Below are 25,852 nucleotides of genomic sequence, written 5' to 3'. Positions count from 1 at the left end.
AATACAGCCAAATGTGACAAGGTTACTCTGGGGCCAAGGTGCCAAACACAGTACCAATAGTCACACAGCACATACATGATAGCAAGTATATAAAGTAAAGTAAAGCCATGGAAAAAAAATAGTCCAGACCCAAGCCACGATGCCACAGAAATTTGCAGTCGACCAAGGTACAGCTTGTCTTCTGCTGAGTGAACACTGGGGGGGGGGGGTGCAGCTCCGACTCCAGTCTGGACGCTGTGCCACACTGCCCCCGGTGGAGTGCACCGGCTCCAACGCCTCTCTCCTGGCAGCTGTAAACAGACGACACTGCAGCTTGAGGCCTAGTCCTCCCTACGACTGTCCACGCAGCTCCCTCGCCATCCACCCCTGCTCCCCGCTAATAATTCAGTGAATCGAACTTGCAGCATTCCACATCAACAATGTCCAGAAGGGTCTCACAATCACAAGAAAAGTGACCAAGACAGTCACCCGCTGTTAGATTGTATGGCTCCTTCAACGCAGGCAGCAGTACAATGCACAGCTTCTACATTTTCTTCACCAGCGAGCAACTCACTGATGGAGCAGACCCACAGTACTTTAAGTGTTTAATGTCTAGCAGGATCTGGCGATCATAAAAAAATGTTTTAAAAAGACACTAGCACCTTTTGTTGGCCCAGTAGAAGCTGCTGGAATCAAACACACCGCTCATCTGGAATTGGAAGGCACATTGTGTGCATCTCTGGCACTGCATTACAGGGAGGATGTGGAGGCTTTGGAGAGGGTGCAGAAAAGGTTCACCAAGATGTTGCCTGGTTTAGAGAGTGTTAGCTATAAAGAGAATTTGTAAGGTAGGAGACAGAGCGGTGATGGAAGCAATTATGATAATGATGTTCAAAAGGCATTTAGGCAAGCAATACACCGTACAGGGAAGTGAGGGATATGGTTCATGTGCAGGCTACAGGCTGAAGGTTTGTTCCTCTGCTGTATGTTCCAATAAAGAGAATCAACATTATGTCAACAGATGGTTAGCTTATAATTCACATTTCACACCTTGGGAAGGAGTTAGAAAAATAATAGAGAGAGGACTCTACTTCTGCATTGGTATATGCTCAGACAGATACAGAATGCACAATTTATCTTGCCTTAAGAATTTACTATGTCAAAGAGGCAGATGTAGCAGCCAGATTTGTTTGAAGCAAATAAAATCAAAAGATATCAAACTTAATAAAAGTTAAATTACTAAAGTACTATGACTGGCAGACAGATCACAACAATAAACCATTTCTGGGTGATATTCAAATATTGCACAGAGTATTTTCAAACAAACGTTAATTATTTATAAGTTTCTATCACTGGGATTTATGCTCTTTCTTCTTCAGTACTCCTTCAGATTTCTTGTGCTTCAGCTCTGAGAAAGATGCCGTCGTGTGAATTCTTTGAGCGTGGGGTGATCAACTACTGCACAGATTTACAGACAACCCAGATTCCAGCATTTGCAGTCTCCTGTGTCTACCACATGGATTTGACAGATTGGGATCTTGGTTTAATAGCTAAGAGATATCAGATGACTGGAAATCAGACTTCAGTGCATAGACTTAACACACAGTGTGCATACACATAGACACAGGTAATATTTGCCCGTGCAAGGGAGAAGTCGTTCCAGACCCTCCTCTAACAAATGCAATGGTATATTCTTCTAGAGAAAGAAGGCAGGAGAATAATACTGAATTCAAAGTGACAGGACAGAAGGACACTTGTGATCATAACTCTTGTCTGTAGTACATTAATTCTTTAGCCTCCTGGCAATATATTGAGCATTGTTTTTATTCAGCCACTAATCTCATATATAACATTCAAAAATCTAGTTATAATAAAAGGAAAAAATAACTTAAAAAGTAACTGTGAAATATGCTGTTCATTAATTTACCATTATGAAAAGATCTCACGATTCTATTAGAATTACCCTGATGAATACTTGAAGAATAGAAGTATATTACATTCATTTAACACAACATTTAGAATATTTGCTATTATACAAGCTGTACTTTAAGCTAGCCATTTTCTTCAATAGCTTTGCAGTAAATATGCTAATAAACATTCTAAATCAGTTTTAAATTATACCTTGCAGAATTTCCACACTGTGGTCTTTGCATCTGTGACAAATTATTTGCTTCACCATCATTGACTTAGCTTTTGAAATAGTGTGGCACGTCTTCACTGTAACAGGGTAAGTAAGCCCTCTAGTGTTTATTTAGCTGTTATTTCCATATTTTAGAAGAAAGAAGAAATGTAAATTTCCCCCGTTTTCAGTCACTTTGGATGTATATGTGAGGGTTAGAATTTGCAGATCCCAATAGCTATGACTTCGATCAGATTTTGAATGCTTCACATGGAGACAAGAAAGTATTTCTAAAAGTGGTAACTATTTTTCATGATTCAAAGATTATTGTGTGAATTTCTTCAGGGCAAACCTTGAATTCAAGCATTTCCAAATAAAAACCAAATTCAGAGCTTATTCAATCAATACCTTTCAATTTTCTATTATTGAATAATTTGCACAGCAATTACAGAATGTCTTGTTGCATATACTGTATGCATTCCTTATAGTGACATTATTAATAAGGGCTTCTATTTCAAACCAATTAATGCAGCTCGTTCTCTGTATTATTTATTTATTTATCTTATTTGTGCAGTTTGTCTTCTTTTGCACATTGGTTGTTTGTTATCCTTCCTTTGTGCGTAGTTTTTCATTAATTCTACTGTGCTTCTCTGTTCTACGGTGAATGCCTGAAAGAAAATAATGGCATATATGTTACCTTGATAAAAAACTTACTTTGGACTTTGAACTTTAAATCTTTTTGAACCAAAATTAAACAATATACAGTATATTTAAGGTGCAGAAATGACAAATATCTGCAGCTGACATTAGTTTAATATTTGTTTTTCTCATTGGGAATTTGCAATATTTGAATTTGCTTCCATAGTTTTTCCAGTCCATTTATTATAATTGTTGAAAAGTATACACTTAGAGATTATAAGGCAAATTTTAGCTGAGAAATTGGATTGCATAACAGTCTTCTTCAGGTGCTAATTGAAATATACTCAGAAGGGGACATTTCTAGATTATATCAATATAATCACAAAATTGGATCAAGCTCTTCATGCATGAAGTTTTCCAGCATCAGACAGCCATCTAATGGCATCATTATTTGCTTATTTCTTCCTGTCCAACATAAATCAGAGCTGAAATACAATTATCCTGAATCAGTCTCGGCAGAACTAGGAGTAAATCCTGCTGATTTGTTGCTTTCCTTACTACTTAACAGGATAATCTATTGAAGGTGCAATTTCAGAAGTTATGAAAGGTAGGTAAACACCTGGCAAGTCCGCAGAATGTGTACACCTGCTCGTTAATCTAATTAGCCAATCATGTGACAGCAACTCAATGCATAAAAGCGTGCAGACATGGTTAAGAGGTTCAGTTGTTGTTCAGACAAAGCATCAGAATGGGGAAGAAATTTGATCTAAGTGACTTTGACTGTGGAATGATTTGTTGGTGCCAGATGGGGTAGTTTGAGTATCACAGAAGCTGCTGATCTCCTAGCATTTTCATGCACACCAGACTCTAGAGTTTACAGAGAATGGCGTGACAAGCAAAAAAAAAAATCCAGTAAGTGGCAGTTCTGTGGGCAAAAATGCCTTGTTAATGAGAGGGGCCAAAGGAGAATGGCCAAATTGGTCCAAGCTAACAGGAAAGTGACAGTAACTCAAATAACCACGAGTTACAACAGTGGTTTGGAGAAGAGCATCTCTGAAAGCACATCACATCAAACCTTGAAGTGGATGGGCTACAGCAGTAAAAGACCACAAATTAGGAGGTATCCTAACAAAGTGACCACTGAGTGTAAATGCCATTCTACAGAAAGACTTGGCTGCATTCTCATGCTTTCTGTGGAAGAGAAGGTCATGTTGACTGTCAATTCCATTTCTATAGTACCTCACAAGTAGCTGCAGCAGATCATAATTATCTCTCTAGTTATTCCTCACTGCTACCTCAGAAAGGGCAATCAGGCTCTGTATTCACAACAAAATAATTTCACCTGCTTATTTTCTCATGAGGATCAAGTGGGATCTTGGACAATGGAATTTGCTAGGATTGACATTGACTGCATTCATGCAGCCATGAAGATTCTCCTTAATGACTCAGATTTCTTCATCAGATGGAAATGTTTCCAATTTCTCAATGGCTAGTTTGTTTTGGATCATCAAAATGGTGATTGCACATTTCTAAGATGATTCCTCATGTCCTCAGCATGAAGGAGTCTCACTGGTTATTATATTCAGTGGTTGCCCATTGATTGGAGGGATGGATCACAAGAAACAAGGGCCACCCTCTTCCTCCTCAGCTCTTTACACCTGTGAGCTCTACAACTACAGTAGTTGAGTGTTGATACAGCAGAGCCATGCAATTTCTGGGTTATAGTGGAAATGCCATTGTTCATCTCAAAATGTGATTGTGTTACCTTCATGAGTTGAGGAACATCCAGCAGTAGAGGTGAAGCAAATATAGCGACATTGTCAAGCTGCATGATGATACCAGACAATACCAGAGAAAGAGTAATTGAGGGACATGATGCAGAGCCTAAAGACCAGCAGAAGCAAGAAGGCAAGAAGAAAGAAGGTGACTACTAGAAAGATGTTCCTTGTTCAGCATCTACAGCCTTATCTCCCAGCTGAGTGGAGGAGAGAAGCATTGTGACGAAGAAAAGTGTAAAAAAAAATCTCCTAAGGAACCTACAAAATCGAAGTGAATAACGTAAACGGAGTAACACACACAAAATGCTGGAGGATCTCAGCAGGTCAGGCATCATCTATAGAAAAGAGTACAGTCGATGTTTCAGGCTGAGACCCTTCATCAGGATGGGAGAGAAAAAGATGAGAAGTCAGAGTAAGAAGGTGGGGGGTGGGGGGGAGCCAAGTGTTAAGGACATCTTCAAATGGTGGTACCTCAAGAAGGCAGCAGTTTCACCATTTGGGACCTGCTCTCTTCTCATTACTTTCATTAGGGAGGAGGTACAGGAGCCTGAAGACTCATACCCAACATTTTAGGAACAGCTTCTTCCTTTCTGCCATCAGAGTTCTCAACAGTCAATGAACACTACCTCACTATTCCTCTTTTACACTATTTATTTTATAAGTTTAATGTAATTTGTAATATTTTTGAGTCTTGCACAGATGGTACTACTGAAGAAGGGCAACAGTTTACTGGTGGTTCATAAGTTTGACTTCATTAATAACACTGCTTTCTGTGGAAAATTGTGGTAAACTGTCACTGCAAACAATGAAGAGGCAAGCAAAGGCTAGGCTAACTCGAGGGTCAAGGCATGTGAGTGCAATGCAAAGTTGGAGCAAGGTCGAGACAGGGGTTCGATCAATCTGAGCGCCAATTTGGAAAGGTTGTGTACAGGCCGGAACGTGGCAATGGGGCCTAGGCCCAGAGTGTATTGATACAGCGGGGCCCAGGTCCTAGTGCGGGAGATGTTTGGATATTTAAACATCGGGGCAGATGGATTCAAAGGGTAGAGTGTCAGACCTGAGGCGAGTGTCGGGCCAACTCCATTTGCTGCTCTGCGACTTTTACTCCACTCTCCATGGCGCTGAAGCTGAGGCTGTCATTCTATGGGCTTCATATCTGTGAGCTTCGCTACGATAGGCCCCACTGTGTGATGAACTGAGGCTGAGGCAATGGGCCTGCTCTGGGCTTCGGGGCTATGAACTCACTTTCATTCTAAAAGCTGTTTCTTGCTTTTATTGTTGACATGATATGTGGTTTTTTTTCTTTCTCTGCACACTGGGTTTTTAAAAATTTTTTTTTTCAGGTTTCTTGTTTTGTGGCTACCTGTAAACAGATGAATCTCAAGATTGTATAATTTATACATACTTAGATCATAAATGTACTTTGAACTTTGAAGAAAAGTTTTGTAAATTCCTTTTTTACCTATTTCACAACTTCTCCAGTATTAAATGCAGCTGTATTTTAATGCACCAAAAACAGATGCAATGTAATTGAAAGGCACTCATAAGATGACAAGGAAATAGAGACCAAAATAAAACTCAGTAACCAGTAAGAAAGTGTTCGATTTGTGTGTAGAATTTAGTCTTGATGCCTTTAATACTTTTCTTGTAGTCAAATGACACTTTTTATCCACATTGTAATATAACACTGAAGGTTAATTTTTAAGTGCTTTACTGAATACTGATTTATTTATCTTACTTTAACATAACATGTCCTTAAAATATTCACAAAAGGGACTGCAGATATTGGAAATCTGGATTATACACAGAATGCTAGAGAGAATCAGTGGATCAGGCAGCATCTGTGGTGGAAAATGAACAGTCGACATTTCAAGTCAAGATCCTTCCTCAGGACTGGTTTCAGTCAGCATTGTGTCTATGTGTTGATTAAATGCACGACCAGGGTGGGTAGTGGAAGCAGATACAACCATGATATTTAAGAAGCATTTAACATGCAGGGAATGGAGGAATTTGGATCATGTGCAAGTCAATGGAATTAATTTAATTGACTTTATGGTTGGCACAGATTTTATGGGCTGAAGGGCTTGTTTCTGTGTTATACTATTTTATGTCAATGTCTAATATGTCCAGATTTTGAAATGAAGACCCAGATTCTGAATCACAAACCAGTAGTTCAAATGCTCCTGCATAGAGGATAAAGCTGAACCATCAGTGTAATAATCAGTAGGCCAGATGGTAGATTATAGGCTTAATGCAAAATTACAGAGCATTATTGAAAATACAGGAAATATGTGCAGGAAATGTAAGAACAAGTTTGTGCTAAGAAATAAATTATGTATTTTCAATATTTAATAGGTTCTTATTCAACAAATTAACATAAACCAAAATGGAAACACTTAGAAATCAACTAATCATTCAAAGTTGTTGATGAAAATATAATTGGAATGAATAACTGGTGCTTTCTGTGATTTTTTAAAATTTGGGCTCAAATTGTGGAGAGCTCATTTGATTAATTTGGACAAATGCTTTTATAATATTGATTCATTATTCAATTTTTGGAATAGATCCCATAACACATTTAACTTTTTGAATTTTGTCAGTGGGCCTGGGGTGGCCAGAAAGCCAGCGATGACCGAAACTGGATTAACCATTTCAACATCATGTTTACAAGAACAATGCAGAAGCTGGATCCCCTGTCATAAATGATTTGCCTCAAGTACTCTCATAATATTAAAGTCAGGCATGTGGTAGATTATTTACTATTCTGCTTGTGTTGTACAATTCGGCAACAAAGTGGAATGGAACATTATGCAGGAGTCTCCTAACACATCTAATACTCGCTTTATCCTTTGCAGCAGTACATGTAATGAATATCACAATCACATCATTGGCCAGGACTTTCCCAATATATGCCTTCCCCATTCTTTTCCCATCCATTGAGATTCAATCGGTTCAATTGGTACTTTAAATGTCAGAGAAATGTATACAATATACATCCTGAAATTCTTTTTCTTCACACCCATCCATGAAAACAGAGGAATACCCCAAAGAATGAATGACAGTTAAACGTTAGAACCCCAAAGCACCCACCCAGCTCCCCCCACCCATGCACAAGCAGCAGCAAGGCAACGACCCCTCCCCACCTCCACCCGCAAAAAAAGGCATCGGCTCCTTCCACCGAGCACTCAAGTGTGCAGCAAAGCATCAACAAAGACACAGACTTGCAGTACCCCAAAGACTACACGTTCATCTGGTATTCCACATACCATAGGTTCTCTCTCTCTCCCTAATAAAGGAAAAAGAAGTGAACCTGTTTCACAACAAGAGGGATGACATAACAAACAACTCACTGATTTATAATATTAAAAGTCTGTTGCGTCGTTTTTTCCAAGCTCTTCCCCCACTTATGCCCCAACCACATCACCTTTCTCAGTGTAAATACTTGTTTAAATAATGTTAGTCTCTACCATCTTTCAGCTCTGATTAGAATTCATTGCCTTCAAACTTTGTACCAGAAACTACCGTCAGCAATGAACCACACAAACGTACAGCTGACATTTGCACGACTTCTCCAAGGATTGTCACCCTGTTGTGGTGAAGAGGCTTTTGGGTTCCCGAGATCCCAAGAATGATACGGCTTGGAGCTTAGCTCCTTTTTCACCAAGAGAGTTGTGGATCTGTGGAATGCTCTGCCTCAGAAGGCAGTGGAGGCCAATTCTCTGGATGCTCTCAAGAAAGAGTTAGACAGAGCTCTTAATGATAGCGGAGTCAAGGGATATGGAGAGAAGGCAGGAAAAGGGTACTGATTGTGGATGATCAGCCCTGATCACAGTGAATGGCGGTGCTCACTCGAAGGGCTGAATGGCCTACTCTTGCACCTATTGTCTAATGTCTATCCATGGTAGTAAGGTCAAGGGGGAGGTTCCAGATTAAAGCGATCCGACCAAGACCTCAGTGCTGGAGCTGGTGGAAGATGATGACACGTCACAACAACAGTGAAGGTGGAAGAAGGCCGCAGCAGTGAAGGATTCCCAGATGTCTTGGATGCCATGTCACTGGACGGTGCCCCTGATCTCTTCAAAACAGCTGCCCGTGCATCAGTCTTCCTACATTAAATATAATCATGCGCAGGCATTCCCCATTAAGGGAATAACCCCTTAGGAGAATATACTCGAGTAATCACATACAAATATGCACCATATGCAGAATTACCTCGTCTTGATCTGCCAATGTTCTTGGTCCTCAAAGATCTCGTGATCCTAAACTTCCAGGCCATGAGTGGTGGCAGAGCCATACATGATGTAATATCATTACATTATTTGACCCTTGGTCATATCATTACACCCATTTGACGGTGGCATAGCAGTTAGCGCGATGCTATTACAGTTCGGGGCATGCAGGCGTTCAGAGCTCAATTCCAGCACTGTTATATTAGGAGTCCTTGTACGTCCTCCCTGTGGACTGCATGGGTGTTCTCTGGGTCTTCTGGTTTTCTCCCACAATCCAAAGACATACTAGGTTGGTTAATTGGTCATTATAAATTGTCCTGTGCTTAGGTTAGGGTTAATAGGGGTTGTTAAGGGTTTGCTGGGACATCATGGCTTGAAGGGCCAAATTCCTCACTGTATCACTAAATAAGTCTTCTCCTTTCCCACTTTTTAAGTACAGGTTCAAATTCAAGTTCACATTTATTGTCTTCTGACTGTACATACATACTGCAACCAAACAAAATAACATTCCTCTGGACCAAGTACACCCACAAAGCATAAATTGCACACTAAACATAAAACAAAATATTACCTCAAATAAGTTAATAAGATTCATTCAAGGTACAGGACAGGTGAACAGCCAACATCTCGTTGTCCTCGGTGGTGGCAGGGTACTCATTAGTTTTGCAGGCTTGAGGACCCAAAATAAACATATCACATGAATTGATGGCATTGTACTTTCAGCTTGGTATTCTTCTTACTCACAGTTCATGTTGTGATCATTTCTATATCGGGAAGGGTCATTGCTTTCCAGAATGGCTTCTTTTAGATCCCACATAGAATGAGTGCTTCCTAATATCTGTCATTTTAACTGTCCATCATAACATTTCAGTGGTGCTCAGAATAAGCTTACAGAAGAGCATTTTCCAGTTATGCACATTAATCATTTTGACTTGACATTAAGTTCCATAATTTCAGCTAAATCAGAATTTCTAATTCAGATGTCCAGTGTTATTTTATCGATCTCTGGTAATGTAAGATAAATATATTGCATTCACACTTCTCCTGAATATTCCCATTTTCCTCTCATTGGTGTATAACCTCATTCCTTCACATTGTATTATCACTTATTCTGTGATTTAATCTCTCTTATCCTCAATATTGTCAATATTGTCTTCTCCTGCCCTGTTCCTATTTTAAATCTTTATCTCCAGAAATTCCCAGTTCTGATAAAAATGTTTTTAAAGTGAAAAGTTTTCCCCTTTCATTCGCCCCATAAAATTCACCTGACCTGCTGAAAATTTCCACAATTTCTGTGTGTTTATAATTTTTGGTATCCATGGTATTTTCCTTTTGGGACATCTGGGGACCATTTTGATGGAGCAAGTACTATTTTGGCCAATGATGACATACAGTACATGTCAGTCATTTAAATATATAAAGAAATATATAGCATGAAGAATTCAATTGATATGATGGCCTCTGTCATTAATGATAAACATTTCCTATGAATAGTAAAATACAAATGATACCACCGGAATATATAAGGGATTGCAAAGCAAAAATTAATGTTTCACAATAGTATATATTTACCTTAGGATCTCTAGAATAAACATTTGTATATTTAATATTACATAATTTTAGGTAGCTGTAATAACTATTAAACAAAATGATATCTTTCACTCCATAAAGGTCATTACTCACATTACATTTTATTAAAGCGAAGTGCATTTCCACAACATACAGTATATATCAAGGAGTTCTATTGAAAGGACATGAGCTGGGTTATTCACTCTGACAATTGACAAACTTACTGGATCTTCTTTGAGGATATAACAAGTGCAGTGGATAGAGGGGAGCAGATCGACGTTATTTACTTGGATTTGCAGGAGGCGTTCGATAAGGTGTCACATAAAAGACTTATCCATAAGATGAGGATGCATAGAGTTGAGGGTCATGTATTAGCATAGATAGGGGATTGGTTAACCAATAGAAAGCAGAGAGTTGGGATATGTGGGTGTTTCTCTGGCAATCAGTGGTGAGTGGTGTGCTGCAGGGGTGGGTGTTGGTGCTGGCAAATGCTCACAAAATACATTTGGAAGAGGGGACTGAGTGTAATGTATCTAAGTTTGCTGATGACACTAAATTGAGTGGAAAAGCAAATTATGCAGAGGATATGGCGAGTCTGCAGAGAGATATAGATAGGGTAAGTGAGTGGGTAAGCATCTGGCAGATGGAGTACAATGTTGGTAAATGTGACATCATCCATGTTGGAAGGAAAAATGGAAGATCATATTATAGTTTAAAAGGTAAAAGGTTGCAGCATGCTGCTGTGCAAAATTCTTGGGAATGCTTGTGCATGACTCGCAAATGGGTTTGCAAGTGCAACAGGCTATCAAGAAGGCAAATGGAATGTCGGCCTTCATTGCTGGAGGGATTGAATTTAAGAGCAGCAAGGATAAGCTGCAACTGTACAGGGTACTGGAGAGGCCACATCTGGTGTACTGCATACAGTTCTGGTCTCCTTTCTTGAGGAAGGATATACTAGCTTTGGAGGCAGTGTGGAGGAGGTTCATCAAATTGATTCCAGAGATGAGGGGGTTAGACTATGAGCAGAGATTGAGTCACCTGGGACTGTACTCACTGGAATTCAGAAGGATGAGAGGAGATCTTATAGAACCATTTAAAATTATGAAAGGAATAGATAAGATAGAGGTAGGAAAGCTGTTTCCAGTGGTAGGTGAGACGAGAACTAAAGGACATAGCCTCAAGAATAGAAACATAGAAACATAGAAAATATGTGCAGGAGTAGGCCATTCGGCCCTTCGAGCCTGCACCGCCATTTATTATGATCATGGCTGATCATCCAACTCAGAACCCCGCCCCAGCCTTCCCTCCATACCCCCTGACCCCTGTAGCCACAAGGGCCATATATAACTCCCTCTTAAACATAGCCAATGAACTGGCCTCAACAGTTTGCTGTGGCAGAGAATTCCACAGATTCACCACTCTCTGTGTGAAGAAGTTTTTCCTAATCTCGGTCCTAAAAGGCTTCCCCTCTATCCTCAAACTGTGACCCCTCGTTCTGGACTTCCCCAACATCGGGAACAATCTTCCTGCATCTAGCCTGTCCAATCCCTTTAGGATCTTATACGTTTCAATCAGATCCCCCCTCAATCTTCTAAATTCCAACGAGTACAAGCCCAGTTCATCCAGTCTTTCTTCATATGAAAGTCCTGCCATCCCAGGAATCAATCTGGTGAACCTTCTTTGTACTCCCTCTATGGCAAAGATGTCTTTCCTCAGATTAGGGGACCAAAACTGCACACAATACTCCAGGTGTGGTCTCACCAAGGCCTTGTACAACTGCAGTAGTACCTCCCTGCTCCTGTACTCGAATCCTCTCGCTATAAATGCCAGCATACCATTCGCCTTTTTCACCGCCTGCTGTACCTGCATGCCCACTTTCAATGACTGGTGTATAATAACATCCAGGTCTCGTTGCACCTCCCCTTTTCCTAATCGGCTACCATTCAGATAATAATCTGTTTTCCTATTTTTGCCACCAAAGTGGATAACTTCACATTTATCCACATTAAATTGCATCTGCCATGAGTTTGCCCACTCACCCAACCTATCCAAGTCACCCTGCATCCTCTTAGCATCCTCCTCACTGCTAACACTGCCACCCAGCTTCGTGTCATCCGCAAACTTGGAGATGCTGCATTTAATTCCCTCATCCAAGTCATTAATATATATTGTAAACAACTGGGGTCCCAGCACTGAGCCTTGCGGTACCCCACTAGTCACCGCCTGCCATTCTGAAAAGGTCCCGTTTATTCCCACTCTTTGCTTCCTGTCTGCTAACCAATTCTCCACCCACACCAATACCTTACCCCCAAATTTAGGATGGAGATGAGGAGGAATTGCTTTTCACAAAGAGTGGTGAATCTGTGGAATTCTTTGTGAAATGAGGCTACCTCAGTAAATATATTTAAGACAAGATTGGATAGATTTTTGCATAGTAGGGGAATTAAGGGTATGGAGAAATAAGGGTATGGGGAAAAAGCAGGTAGGTGGAGATGATTCATGGTCAGATCAACCATGATCTTATTGAATGGCAGAGCAGGCTCGATGGGCCAGATGGCCTACTCCTGCTCCTATTTCTAATGTTATTTAATTGGCATGCTTAAACTGTGAACTACTTCCAATATATTCTCTTTCCATTTCAGACTTCCAACATCCAAGGTATCTTGCTTTGTATTAATTGAGAACTATCTATCTGGAATGGATTTTCTTTGTTTTTAAAATATGCTTTTTCACAAGTCAAAAACAAAGCAAAATTTCACTATTCACTCTCTGACATATCAGCAAATGGATAAGTTCAGTGTCTACCTTTGTAAAACTTTTAAGAGAAACAGTTGTAAGGGATAGAGAATGAACATCAGTCATTCACTCCACAGTTCAGCTTGTGACCTTTCCAAGTGATGAATGTCCAATCCTGATTTTTAGAAAAAATCTCACCAATACCTTATGCATTTTGTTGCATTTAATATAAAAGAAAAACCAAGACCCAACATCGAGAAAAGGTTATAAACAAATAAATGATTTTAAATATTAAGTGATAATATTTGTATATAAAGTAGTTTAAATAACTATTTATGTACTTATGAATCAGTTTAAAATAAACTAATATATTTTGGTATATTTGTATAATTTGGTGCTAAATGTAAAGCCACGATAATAGCTGTTATGTCAACAACTTGCAGACCATAAGATATAGGTGCAGAATTGGCCATTTCGGCCCATTGGGTTGACTCTGCCATTCAATCGTGGCTGATATATTTTCTCTCTCAACTCCATTCTTCTGCTTTCTCCCTGTAATAAAGTATAATTGAATGTCACAACAAACCCTTTCATACTTTGCATTTTTGATTGTTATCAATTTGTTTAGATAAAAAAATTTCCCTGATGAAAATAGTCTTTGATGAAATAAGCTAACTTCTAGAACCATCATACCAGCCAGCCGTTGATATGCAGCAGGCAAAAATTCATGCAACAATTAGTTATAAGAGGAGCAAATTCACAAAAGATTGACTTGGGTGCCCACCCAAGAATGGAGTTCTTTTCTGATTACATGTGAGTCTGATCTATAGTTTGGAACAACACAGCATCTTTAGAACAAACACACACAAAATGCTGGAGGATCTCAGCAGGTCAAGCAGCATCAATGGAAATGAATAAACAGTCTACATTTCAGCCACGGATTCTGCCAGGCTTGCTTGTCTATCCCAGTATGTGAAGACAGACTCTGGCAAATTAAGCAGATGAGACCAATGGAAGGTCCAACGGTCAAGAAGGCAGTCTCTGTAAGTGTCGTGGAACGTGTAGAGCAGGTCAAGACACAGAAGACATCCTGGTCATCCACTGCGCCTAGTCCCATCTCCAGCCATCTCAACTCTGGCTTGCCACTGGATCCAGATGGGAATTGGGAAGAGAGCGTGAGGCTGACGCTACACAACTCTCCCTCACTTAAATCCAAATCACTTGCTAGCCTCGACACCATCATAATCGTGTCGAGGTCCTCATCGATGTCGGCGATGGACAAACACAAATTGATATTATTCCAGGTAACTAAGACTAATTTCGAGATATGTATGTATGTGTAAATTGCTGTGGGAAAACCAAAATTGTTGCCTGTGATTCAGCATGCCTCAGCACAATATGTTGTTTCCTGTCTTCTTTCATGGAATCATCTGAATGATCATGAATTTCTAGTAATATATTAACTAATCTTGGTGTAAAATATCCAATAAATCTTCTATTTAGTCAGAAAAAGTATGTAAGATTTGAATGGTTTTTTAAATGACAAATACTGCTTTAAAAACTATCATGCTCAAAAAAAACTTGTTTTATAAATGTGCACTGTAATTTTCTCAAGAACAATTCAAGATATAAAGAATATATAAAATTGTTTTCAAATAGTATATGATGTTTCAACTAGTTTATATTATACATATGCTGTATGTTCTTTATTTAGCATCCTGTACAATGTTTAAAAAGGTAACTAAGGCAGGGGTATTTTGTTTCCAGATGGCCTATCCATGTGAATTCTTTAATGGAACTGGCTACTCAGCCACTTTATACAGCCATCTGAGAGTGGCATATATCAGGGAAAAGAAACTTCTTGGGTTAGAGATCTCCCAAGAATGAGAAAAAGAAAACATTCAATAATGAGTGAAATCACTTCCCCACTACTCACAAATTCCAGCCGAAGTTTCTCTTCTGCAACTCAGACAGGCACATGGTGTCCATCAATAATCCAAGAAATATGTTGGAAGTGCAGGATACCAAGATATTGATTCAAGCTTCAGCAGTCAGCTCACGCTTGTATTTTGTTTTGCAATCCAGTAATGCTTATTATTAAGTAAGCTAGCTTTTCACCCCCAGTGAGTTGCTTTGGGACTTGTTTATCCAGGGCTGATATGGATGAAACTCTGCACTAGTTAAAATGAAAAGCAATAGCACAATTTCTTGTGATCACTTGAAAAACATGCTGCCAACATGCTAAGATTGAGAAATTCAAAACTCCCACACCTTTAGGGACCTGGCCGGTCTGTAACATCATGGAGACTTCTAATGCTGCTTTTAATTTCCCATGGGCACAATGAGCTAAGCTGCTGAAGCAAACAATTTAACTGTGACTAGCTTCTCACATCTGTGCACAGCGGATTGGCTACTGTCGCAGCATTCCCTCTAGCAACATGATACGATCCTGTTTCGTAATGCTCAGTTTGGAAATCACCAGTGAATCAAGATGTCCACGGAGAATAATCCTTGGAAAACAGGTTGGGTTTCCACTTCTGCAGGATCAGACTAAATCTAGCGGTTCATTTTCCAAAAGGCTGAGATGCTGGGAAACTTCAACTGTGTCACCTATGCAGCAAGGAAAGAAAATCAAATGACAGCATTGTAATAAAAACAGAAAAGACTGGAAACATTCAGTCAGTCTGGCAGCACATTTCAACAGCACAATGGTACCGATGATGTTGTGATGCGAAGTCATCAACGGAAATGTTGATCTTGTTTCTCTCTCCACTAATTTGCTGAGTATCTTCTGCATTTTCTGTTTTTTTAATATTTCTATTTCTTATGACTTCAGGCCTATACTAATGTTGCCATCTTTTAATCATTCTCTTAAGTGCCCTAATTTAATGCAAATACCACCAATAAACTCATTGTGAAAAAAGTTGACAAAATTGATGGAAAACTCTTTCCCAGCATGCACGAGGACCCAGTGGATCTTTGCTGGACTTTTCAAATTGTCTGCGAGTGAAAGAGTACAGCCTTGGTTCCACATAGAACACCCATGTAAATGAATATTGCTGGGGGTGTTTCTTTTACAATATCTATAAATGCAGCTTGAATGTATAAAACATCAGAACTGCTGGCAATATTTGGTTGCTTATATGTTTTGATCTGTTCCTCATTAAAGGCTGATATGTTAGATAAACCACAAACAAGAGAAAATCTGTAGATGGTGGAAATCCCAGCAACACACACAAAATGCTGGAGGTGCTCAGCAAGCCAGATATTTTGTGTGTGTATGTTAGATAGATATTGATCCCAAAGGAAATTACAATGTCACAGTAGCATTACAAGTGCACAGATACACAAATATACAAACATTAGAAGAGAAGTAAGAAAGAATAAAAAATAAGTTTCCTCAGACAGTCTAACAGGAGGGGGTCAACACTTCCCCAACGGTCGACTCATTATAGAGTCTCATATATCGCTCTTTGGAGCAGCGCTGTTGTCTTAGTCTGTTACAAAAAGTGCTCCTCTGTTCAGCCAAGATAGCATGCAGACGGTGAGAAACATTGTCCAGATTTGCCAGGATTTTCCATAGAGTCCTTTGTTCTACCACAGCTTCTAGTATGTCCAGTTTGACTCTTAAAACAAAGCCAGCCTTTCTAATCAGTTCACTGAACCTGTTGGCATCACTTGTGTTGATGCCATTGCCCCAGCACACCACCCCATATAAGATTGTACTGGCGACAACAGACCGGTAGAAGATGTGAAGGAGAGGCCTACTTACTCCGAAGGACCTTAGTCTCCTCAGGAAGTAGAGGCAACTCTGGCCCTTCTTGTACGCAGCCTCTGTGTTGGTGCTCCACTCAAGTCTGTCATCCAGGTGTACCCCACAGGTACTTGTATATCCTCAACACATCCACGTCCACACCATCAATAGTAACATAGTAACAAAGATCTATTCCTCAATTTTATGGTGCTATAGTTAAATATCAAAGAGTCCTATACTGAACAATTCATGATTTTGCAGCAGACAACAGGATGAGAATGGACAGTTTGCATCAATCAAATTGCAAAAAGAATAAGCTTTGAATTGTGAAGAAAGGAGGATATTATACGGATGTACCAAACTTAACTGTATTAATATCTGAATATGATACGACTCTGCCATCGTCATCACATCTGTATTACTTAGAGACGGTAGTAAGGGAGGGGGAACTCTAATGTAAATGTCAAGAAATGCAACTATCATAACTGAAAATACATGTAACCCAATGATAACCAATGCGTTACCATTTGCATTGAATATACTTTAAAAAGTACTAAAGGATCCCAAAAATCAGCCCCCCCCCCCCGTACTCGTATTTCCAGATGTTAAGAGAGGCGAATTAAGTAATTAACAAGAGACTTCCTGCATATCGCCATCGAATACATCAGATTTTTGCAAACAAATGTTAACTTACCTTGAAGGTAGAAAGTGGAGAATAATTCCCGATCTCTTTCTGAGGCTGCTGCCATACCAGGGCCAGTTCTAAACTGATTCAGTTTTAGTCCAAGGACATCAGCCAAGTGCGCTGAAGCAACGCTGTTGGTCGTGACAACAAAAATGTGGAAAGAACGCCAGGTACAAATATTTAATATATGACTTTATTTTAACTTATGCGAACTATTTGGCCACATGAGAAATATTGCAAGTCCTCGAACTTTAATACTCTTACACTTGCTCCGATTCACGCACACCTGCTATTGCTAGGCAACATGGGCATTGGCTGCGATTGTCCAATAGAAATGGGGTTGGTGCTCGGAGCCGTTGGCCAATAAGAACAAGCCTCTCCCGTCACTGGAGGTGGGGTAAAGCCCGATTGACCAATCGGAGAAGCTCTTGAATATTCCGGCGAGTGGCACCCGCCTGTCATTCCATCTCCGTCAGTCGTCGGCAATTTCCGGCAAATCCGAACCTTGAGAGAGTTACATTGGGAGCTGTCAACAGCGGCTGGACTTCGGTAGCTTATTGTATCCTTCAGACCAATCAACATCATCACAACATTCAGAGATGGATATAATTAATCACGTAAGGGATGCACGTCCATTCAATTTAAGTTACATTTGATGAAATAATATAATGGTAAGATTCCTATGAGTAATTTCTCTAAAATGTTCTTCACACTTCATCCTGCCCTTTAGCTTATGGCATCGGGTACATTTCGTGTCGCGAAGGAGCCTTTGGGGTTTCTGCGCCTTCTGGAATGGGTAAGTTTCTGAGAAAACACACTTGTGACATTTAAGGAGGATATTGGTATATAATGAGATTATAATATTTCTTTGGTTTGTTTGACTTAATTATCACTAGCTTGATTAAGTGGAATGTAATACTGAATTTGCTAGCAATATTAACACATAGAGTAGATGTCTATACTGTTGGTTCGAAGCACGTATTTGGTTTTCAGCATAAAAGGTCTAATACAAAGCATTTCTGCTGAGAACGTGGTACCGCCCCTTCCCCTTACCAGTTGTTTATACCTTTAGGCGAGGGTTTAATATGAATGGTTGCGCAAACTAGTACTTATGAAATATTTTTAGCCAGATATTAATTTTTTCAAGTCCAGTTTACGTGTTTGAGTGGCAATATTTGATAAAGAGAAAGATTTTGGCGCTAGAATTCGGCAATAGGAAGGATTGTGTAAATGCAGTTCTAGTATTCAAAAAATGAGGCACTTATTAACCGATTTGTTATTTATGTTTATTGTGTGACGTTAAGTAATTATATGTGTTAAAAATACTGACTTTATAAGCAGACGTTTTTGAGAGGTTTCTTTTCTCTTTGTTTCACTTCGTCAGAAAACGTATGATCCAATCGTATGGGGAAGAACTTGGAATGTTTTTGTTCATGACATTAAATCTGTGAATTATTTCATTGTCTATAAAACGTTGTAATTTCAGATGTGACTGAATTTCAAAGGACATAATTTTAGTACATTAATAATATTCGTTTACAGATGGTATGTGTGATTGCTTCTGAAGAATCCCGGAGGGAATGATATATGCTTAGAGGACAGTGATTTATTTGCAGAATGTTTAACAAGCTTTGGAGCTCTGGTTTATACAGAAAAACGGTTAAAATGCTGTAGTAATGAGAATCCTTTCGTTGAATTATTTTGTTGAAACAAACACAACATGCATATCAAAACTTCAAAATTCAGAACAATATTGCAACTTTGAAACTCTATCAAAATTACTATTGTCGGTTATTCGGAAAAATAAGCTTGTCAATGTTCTTATTGCTTTATGAATCGTGGGAAAGTATAATTTGTGATAGGACTTCTTGGTCATGTGGGATGTTCTATAAGCAAACTTGTAGGATTAATAATTCAGACATTTAACTTGCTAATTTATTTACTAGCTCTTAAATTTATTTTTTACCACATAAAATGAAGAGTGTGTTCTGTTATTAATACTTAGTTTTTAAAAATGGATAATGAATGTGCAATGAAAGTATAATATTGGAAAGTATACATTATCACTTCATCCATAAAACAATATTTTTTCATAAATAATATATATCAATGTATTTAAAAATTGGATTCTAATTTACTGAAGAGAAAATAAAATGTTAGGATTTAAGACTCATTCACCTTACTTTTTATACTTAGATTCCTGATTAGGAAATAACTTACTGTCATCAAAGTAGTTTATTATTTATGATTGCAAATGAAATTTTCATCTTAATCATAGGAATTGGGCAGATTAAATGACATGTTTGGCACAGGTTTGTGGGCCAAAGGGCCTGTATTGTGCTGTAAGTTTTCTATGTTTCTATGTTTCAGATTGCTAAAGGAACAGTCATACAGTAGAGAATTATACTGCAATATGCTTCATTGCATTTATATATTAAAGAATGATACAATTCTCTGAATGATACAATTTAATAATACATTGCTGACTCATTCTCCACCTAGTACATACGCTCAGTGACAACCTTATTAGGTACACCTGTACACCTGCTTGTCGATATACATATCAAATCAGCCAATCATGTGGCAGCATCTCAATGGATAAAAACTTGCAGACATGTTTGACAGGTTCAGTTAATGAGAGAGGTCAGAGGAGAACGGCCAGACTGGCTCAGCTGGCAGAGAGGTTACAGTAAATCAAATAACCAGCACAGCAGTGGCGTGGAGAGGAGCACCTCTGAAAATACAACATATTGACCTTGAAATGGATGGGCTACAGAAGTAGAAGACTACAAACATACACTCAGTGGCCACTTTATTAGTTACAGGAGGTACCTAATAAAATGGCCATGGAGTGTACTTTTGAAAATTAAAGTGTAAACATTTGTAATGCATCATCTGACTGACCCAATGGGGATAACTTCACTCTACTTCACACGGTCCATCACTGAACTGTTCCCACAACCTATGGACTCTCTTTCAAGGGCTCTTCATCTCACATTCTCAATATTTATTGCTTGTTTATCTATCTATACAGCTACTTATTAATTCTTTCTTTTGTATTGCACAGTTGTTGTATTTTGCACATTTGTCATTTGTGTGTCCTGTTTTGTGTGGCCTTCCATTGATTCTATAATGGGTCTTGGATTTACTGAGTATGCCTGCAAGAAAATGAATCTTAGGGTTGCAGATGGTGGCATATACAGTAGGTACTTTGATAATATATTTACTTTGAACTTTGAAGAGGTAGAACTTTTGGAATTTTGCTAGGACCGGAATTCAAGATGTCAATTTTGCTTTGACTTACAGAAGAAATTTGTTAACAAATGAAGAAATTTGCTTGTTTAACTCTTAGTTGAAGCTTAAGCTGCATGTCTCTCTGGAACATGAGCTTGCTTGAGTTGGCTCCCTCTTTTCAATGTTCACTTACATTGCTAGTTGGAGCCTTGGAGGCAGGAAAAATTGATAATATTGCACCTTGCTCCACTCAAAGTATACCTACCCAAGCTAATCATGCACCGGAATTGAGCCAGGTTCCTCTGTGCATTTAGTTGAAGGAGGAATATTTTGCCATATCAGAAAAGTAAATCCAAAATCTCCAGAAGTTTTGCTGTTTTCCACCAACATTATCATGTACATATATTATATGGAATGTACTCTTTAGCACTATTTTCCAAGTAATGAGCAAGCATTAAGATAAAATATGTATAGCATAAGTCTTTAAATTTGGTAAAAACAGATAAAAATCAGATTAGTTGAAATTAATTGGCTAGTTTTAGTTCATGGCTTGTTCTCATTCAATTATGATTAATAGACCCTATACTGTAATGGATCATGTAGTTCTTTTACTTGTTACAATTGAGCCATTTTCACATATCTACTCAGCAGGTTTATCTGATATTATGATGTTCTACACATACTTGAATTGAAGTGTTAATGAAATAATCACTAACTAGACTTCCTTTTGCATGAGATAACTTTACTGAGTTACTGTTTGTATTATTCATCTATGCTTAATATTTCATAAAATGCAAAATAATAATTCTAATGCTAAAATAAATTAAGAATAAAACAAATGTAACCAGATCTATGAAATGCCCGTGGAGTATTAAAAGAAGAAAAATGCATTGTCACGGTTTCAGTTCATGATTTGTAGATTTACAATGTGTTAAGATACGTCCATGACAATATTGATACGTATCATTTTTAAAAGATATGTAAATGTATTAATTACAGAACCATAAATATCATGCAGGCTAGAACCCATTGTTAGTGGATGAGTCATTGTTATAATCAATAGCATAATTAGTATTATTTTACATGTCAGGAATTGAATGCATAACATGCATTCATAATTGACCTACAGTACAAGACATGCATACATAATTGACCTACATGGATGACATATATCTGACTGCCATTTTTTACGTATATGTTAACTTATTTAAAATATACAAGTTAACATCTGTGTTAAAATAGTGGACAGAAATTTTCTTTGTGAAGGCACATATTACATCACTGAACAATGGGTTTTAGTTTTCAATATTATTCATGGTTCAGTAATTAATATCATTATGATACATAGTTATGTTGCCATAGACCAATATTTTCTTCAAGACAACAATGCATGTGACACATGAAACTTCACTAAGCTATTGTTCTTCAGCTTAATTTGTTGCAGTGAAAACCATTTAGTATCCTAGATATAAATAGAATTTATAATGTAAGCATATATTTGCAGCATTGATACTTGAAAATGGTATTTTTTAGTTTTTCTTTAGGCTTTTGGGTACAAGCTGTGATAGAATCCTACCATAGGAGGATAATGTTGATGATCTCTGGGACACCTGGTATAAAACAGAACTAAAAAATATTGTTTAGTCCAACTCGTTTTAGAATTGCAGTCCTCTAGAACTATGAGAATGACTGAGGCACCAGTCAGCATTGATCACCAGAAGTGATGTTTGCTGATTCTATTTAATGTGGATGGGCATTGGAATGAAACACAGTGAATGGGAATATACATTCAGTGGCCAGTTTATTAAGTACTTCCTGTAACTGAGTTCTGCTGCTGCCACCCATCCACTTTAAGGTTCAATGTGTTGTATGCGCCAAGATGCACACCATTGTTATCATGTGTGCTTATCTGAGTTACTTCCACCTTCTTGTCAGCTTGGTCATTCTCCTCTAACCTATCTCATTATGAAGATGCATTTGCCCACAGAACTGCTGCTCACTGGTTGTTTTTTTGTTTTTCACAGTGTTCTCTGTAAACTATAGAGACTGTTGTGTGAGAAAATTCCGGGAGATCAGCAGCTTATGAGATACTCAAGCCACCCTGTCTGGCTCCAACAATTATTCCACGGTCAAAGTCACTTCGATCACATTTCTTCCTCATTGTGATGTTTGGTCTGAACAACAACTGAACCTATTTACCATGCCTGCATGCTCTTATGCATTGAGTTACTGTCACATGATTAGTTGATCAGATACTTGCATTAACGAGTGGGTATACAGGTATACCCAATAATGTAGCCACTGAGTTTATTTTCAATGAATACGCATAGAGAGTAAACTAGATGTTCAAGTACGCAAATTACTTAACAATCTAGATCTAAATTTTAAAACAATATAAAAACAGTGTTATCTGCATTTCATGTTTTGAAAATGTAGCATAAAGTGCAAAAATAAACAGAGAAAAGTTAATTCATATTAAACATTATCTGGTTCAAAATAAAACTAACGTATACAGCCTGGGAATTCATTATCACAAGAACATTAAACCAATATTGAGTGTGTCATGAAACTTAACAAGAATCCTGCTGAGACATGCTCCTGAGGTCCCCACCATCAAGAAAGCCAGGTTCAAGGCTGTATGATTCACACTGTATAATAGCTGAAATGCCTGAGACATTGGATACAGCAGTAACCAAGGAACCAGATAACTGTGCTAAGGACTTGCACTCTGGAACCAGCTGCACCTCTAGACATGCTGTTCTGGTACAGTTGTAACACTGGCATTTACCTAATAAAAACCAGGACTAAAACAGGTCAAAAACAATCTACTGCCCTGTTGGTATACTAACAATTATCAGCAAAGTGATGGAAACTATAATACACAGCGCTCTCAACCAGCACATACTCGCAAATGGACTATTCAATGAGGTTCACTGTTAGTTTTGCCAGAACCATTTGGCTCCAGGTCTCATCACAGCCTTGGTCCAAATGTGGATTTAAAGAGCTAAATTCAGAGGTGAGGTGAGAATTGCTATCATTGATATCAAGATAGCATTTAAGCATGTGTGGCATTATTACCTTGGTAGAATCATTGGCAATATAAGGCCTTTGGCCTGCCTAGTTTGTGTCAACCATGATGCTAGTTTAAACTAATCTAATCTGCCTGCACATGATCCATATCCTTCACTCCCTGCTTGTTCACATTTCTGTGTAATAGCTTTATCATATATGCTTCTACAATAACCAGAACTGCATACAATACTGCAAATCTGACTTAACCAAAGTTTTTTTTTCACGATTGTAACATGACTTTCCAACTTTTATCCTCAAAATTCCAACAAGTAAATGCAAGCTCGTCATATGCTTGTATAGCCACTTTCAGCATGTTCTGAACTTGTACAACAAGATCCTCCAGTAATCAATACTCATGGCCCTGCTATTTACTGTATATTTTCCTTTTGCATTTTACCTCCCAAAATGCAACACCTTGTAGTGGTTGTAGTTGTATCTTGCAATTAAAGAAATGATTGTGGTTGTCAAGCTCAACCTTCCAAACCCAGGACATCACCACAGAGGTTCCTCAAGGCTGTCCCAGGCTCAAACACTTTGAATTGTTCACCATTGAACTTCTTTCTATTACTTAGTCCAAAGTATTTACATTCACTAATGATTGTATTATGTTCATTTCCCTTTGCAACTCCTCGTCAAATGAAGCAGTCTTCATCAGAAGGCAACAAGATGCATGCACAAGTCTGCAGAGTGGCAAGTAATATTTGTGCCAAAACCAGTCAGGAAATAACCACCTTCAACAACAATGAGGTTAATCACCTATCACTGACATTTAATAGAAATACTATCATCAAGTACCTCAGCATATAATCCAGGAACTGGATCAGCCACATGAATGCTGTGAGTACAAGGACAGGTCCTAGTCTGAGGAGCCTGTAATGAAGAACTCATTTACTGATGCCACAAGGACTTTCCTCTGTCGACATCGGTTAAGCATTTGTCTTGCTCTTGTAGCCATGCCATTTGTGCGATCGGTACAGTTACCATGATGTTCATAATGGACAGCTACCTTCGAGTATCAGATATAGGCTGACTGCCTTTTAGAAATGGTCAATACCTGTACTTTGGCGATGTGATTGTTACTTGTCATCTTTTAGCCTGTAATGGTTGTCACCTATCAGAAACTGTTCCCAGTGATTAAGAAGTGGATTTGAGTGGGTGGCTGAGGACTACTAATGAGTCGCAAATGAGGTTGATGTAACAGCTTTGCAGAGAGTTATCCCACTGTTCCTATATTAAACAGAAATTCACAGGCTATATTTTAAAATAGATGATCTAATTGCATTACTTCCCTACCAAGATATGAAAAATAACCCGTAATATCGTGATTCTTAAGAAATTGAATTTTAGTACATCACACAGTAACCTAGCATGGAGGTTCTTGGTGTAAGTGTAATACCAGGGGGCTTTGTTCTAGTACATGATAGAAAAAGTTACCCATTATTGTGAAATTTTCAATGGGTATTTCTCATTTTTAAGCAGCAAAGCATTTTGATGATTATTCAATTATTTTCCCTTCAAAGTCTTGCCTTTTTTTTTAAAGTTTAAAGCTGAATAATAGCATTGAGCTTATAAAGTTGGTGGTTGGTTTCTACTGGAAGAACATGTTGTTATGGTAACACGCAAGCTTAATTAAACATGTATAGCTCTCTCTCACTGTTTAAAATGTCCATCTGGAAAAACTGGGACTTATTTTGTTGCGGAAAAGGATAAAAGATTTCAAAATGTTATTACAATTGCCAGATTTTGATGAAGCCAACAAGGTAGATTGAAGATTAAGGTATTTTATTGGTTAATGAGAGGTCATCTATTTAACTATAATTAGTAATAAAGTGAGAAGCAGTCTACGTCAGAAGGCAACAAGATCTAAGCAGAATTCAGGCACAAGAACTTAACAGGAAATGTTTTGAGGCACAGATTCGTAGAAACTTTTGTCACAAAGAATAATTGAAGCAGAAACCATTGTATTTATTCATTTAAAGTTGAAGATTATTTGAAGCCGAAGATAAGGCTGAGGAGTGAGAACAGTGTAGTGGGATTCAACTGCATTGCTCCAGACCT

At 38.4% G+C, this 25,852-nt stretch overlaps 1 protein-coding gene and 1 long non-coding RNA gene across 3 annotated transcripts in view; one reads left to right on the top strand and one right to left on the bottom strand.

Annotated features, from left to right (window-relative positions):
- Nucleotides 1-1,134: 1,134 nt before the first annotated feature.
- LOC134357091 (uncharacterized) lies at nucleotides 1,135-17,763 on the bottom strand. 2 transcript variants are annotated; one of them, XR_010020503.1, is made up of 4 exons: nucleotides 17,498-17,763; nucleotides 14,986-15,659; nucleotides 9,316-9,414; nucleotides 1,135-2,766 (listed from the first exon to the last, which is right to left on the bottom strand). It is a non-coding gene; the product is annotated as an uncharacterized LOC134357091 (long non-coding RNA). The 2 variants fall into 2 exon arrangements; XR_010020504.1 differs by lacking the exon at nucleotides 14,986-15,659.
- A 191-nt stretch (nucleotides 17,764-17,954) lies between these two features.
- Nucleotides 17,955-25,852, top strand: part of synpra (synaptoporin a) — a 338,192-nt gene continuing 330,294 nt past the window's right edge. The window contains exons 1-2 of the mRNA XM_063067973.1: nucleotides 17,955-18,105; nucleotides 18,219-18,284. Of these exons, the coding sequence (XP_062924043.1) occupies nucleotides 18,088-18,105; nucleotides 18,219-18,284 (84 nt within the window). The 5' untranslated portion in view covers nucleotides 17,955-18,087. The remainder of the gene's footprint in view (nucleotides 18,106-18,218; nucleotides 18,285-25,852) is intronic.

Source organism: Mobula hypostoma, chromosome 15 (genome assembly GCF_963921235.1).
Source record: "Mobula hypostoma chromosome 15, sMobHyp1.1, whole genome shotgun sequence".
In the NCBI taxonomy this organism is placed as follows: Eukaryota; Metazoa; Chordata; class Chondrichthyes; order Myliobatiformes; family Myliobatidae; genus Mobula; species Mobula hypostoma.
The sequence above is the reverse complement of the archived record's forward strand: the minus strand, read 5'-3'. Positions and strand labels throughout refer to the sequence as shown.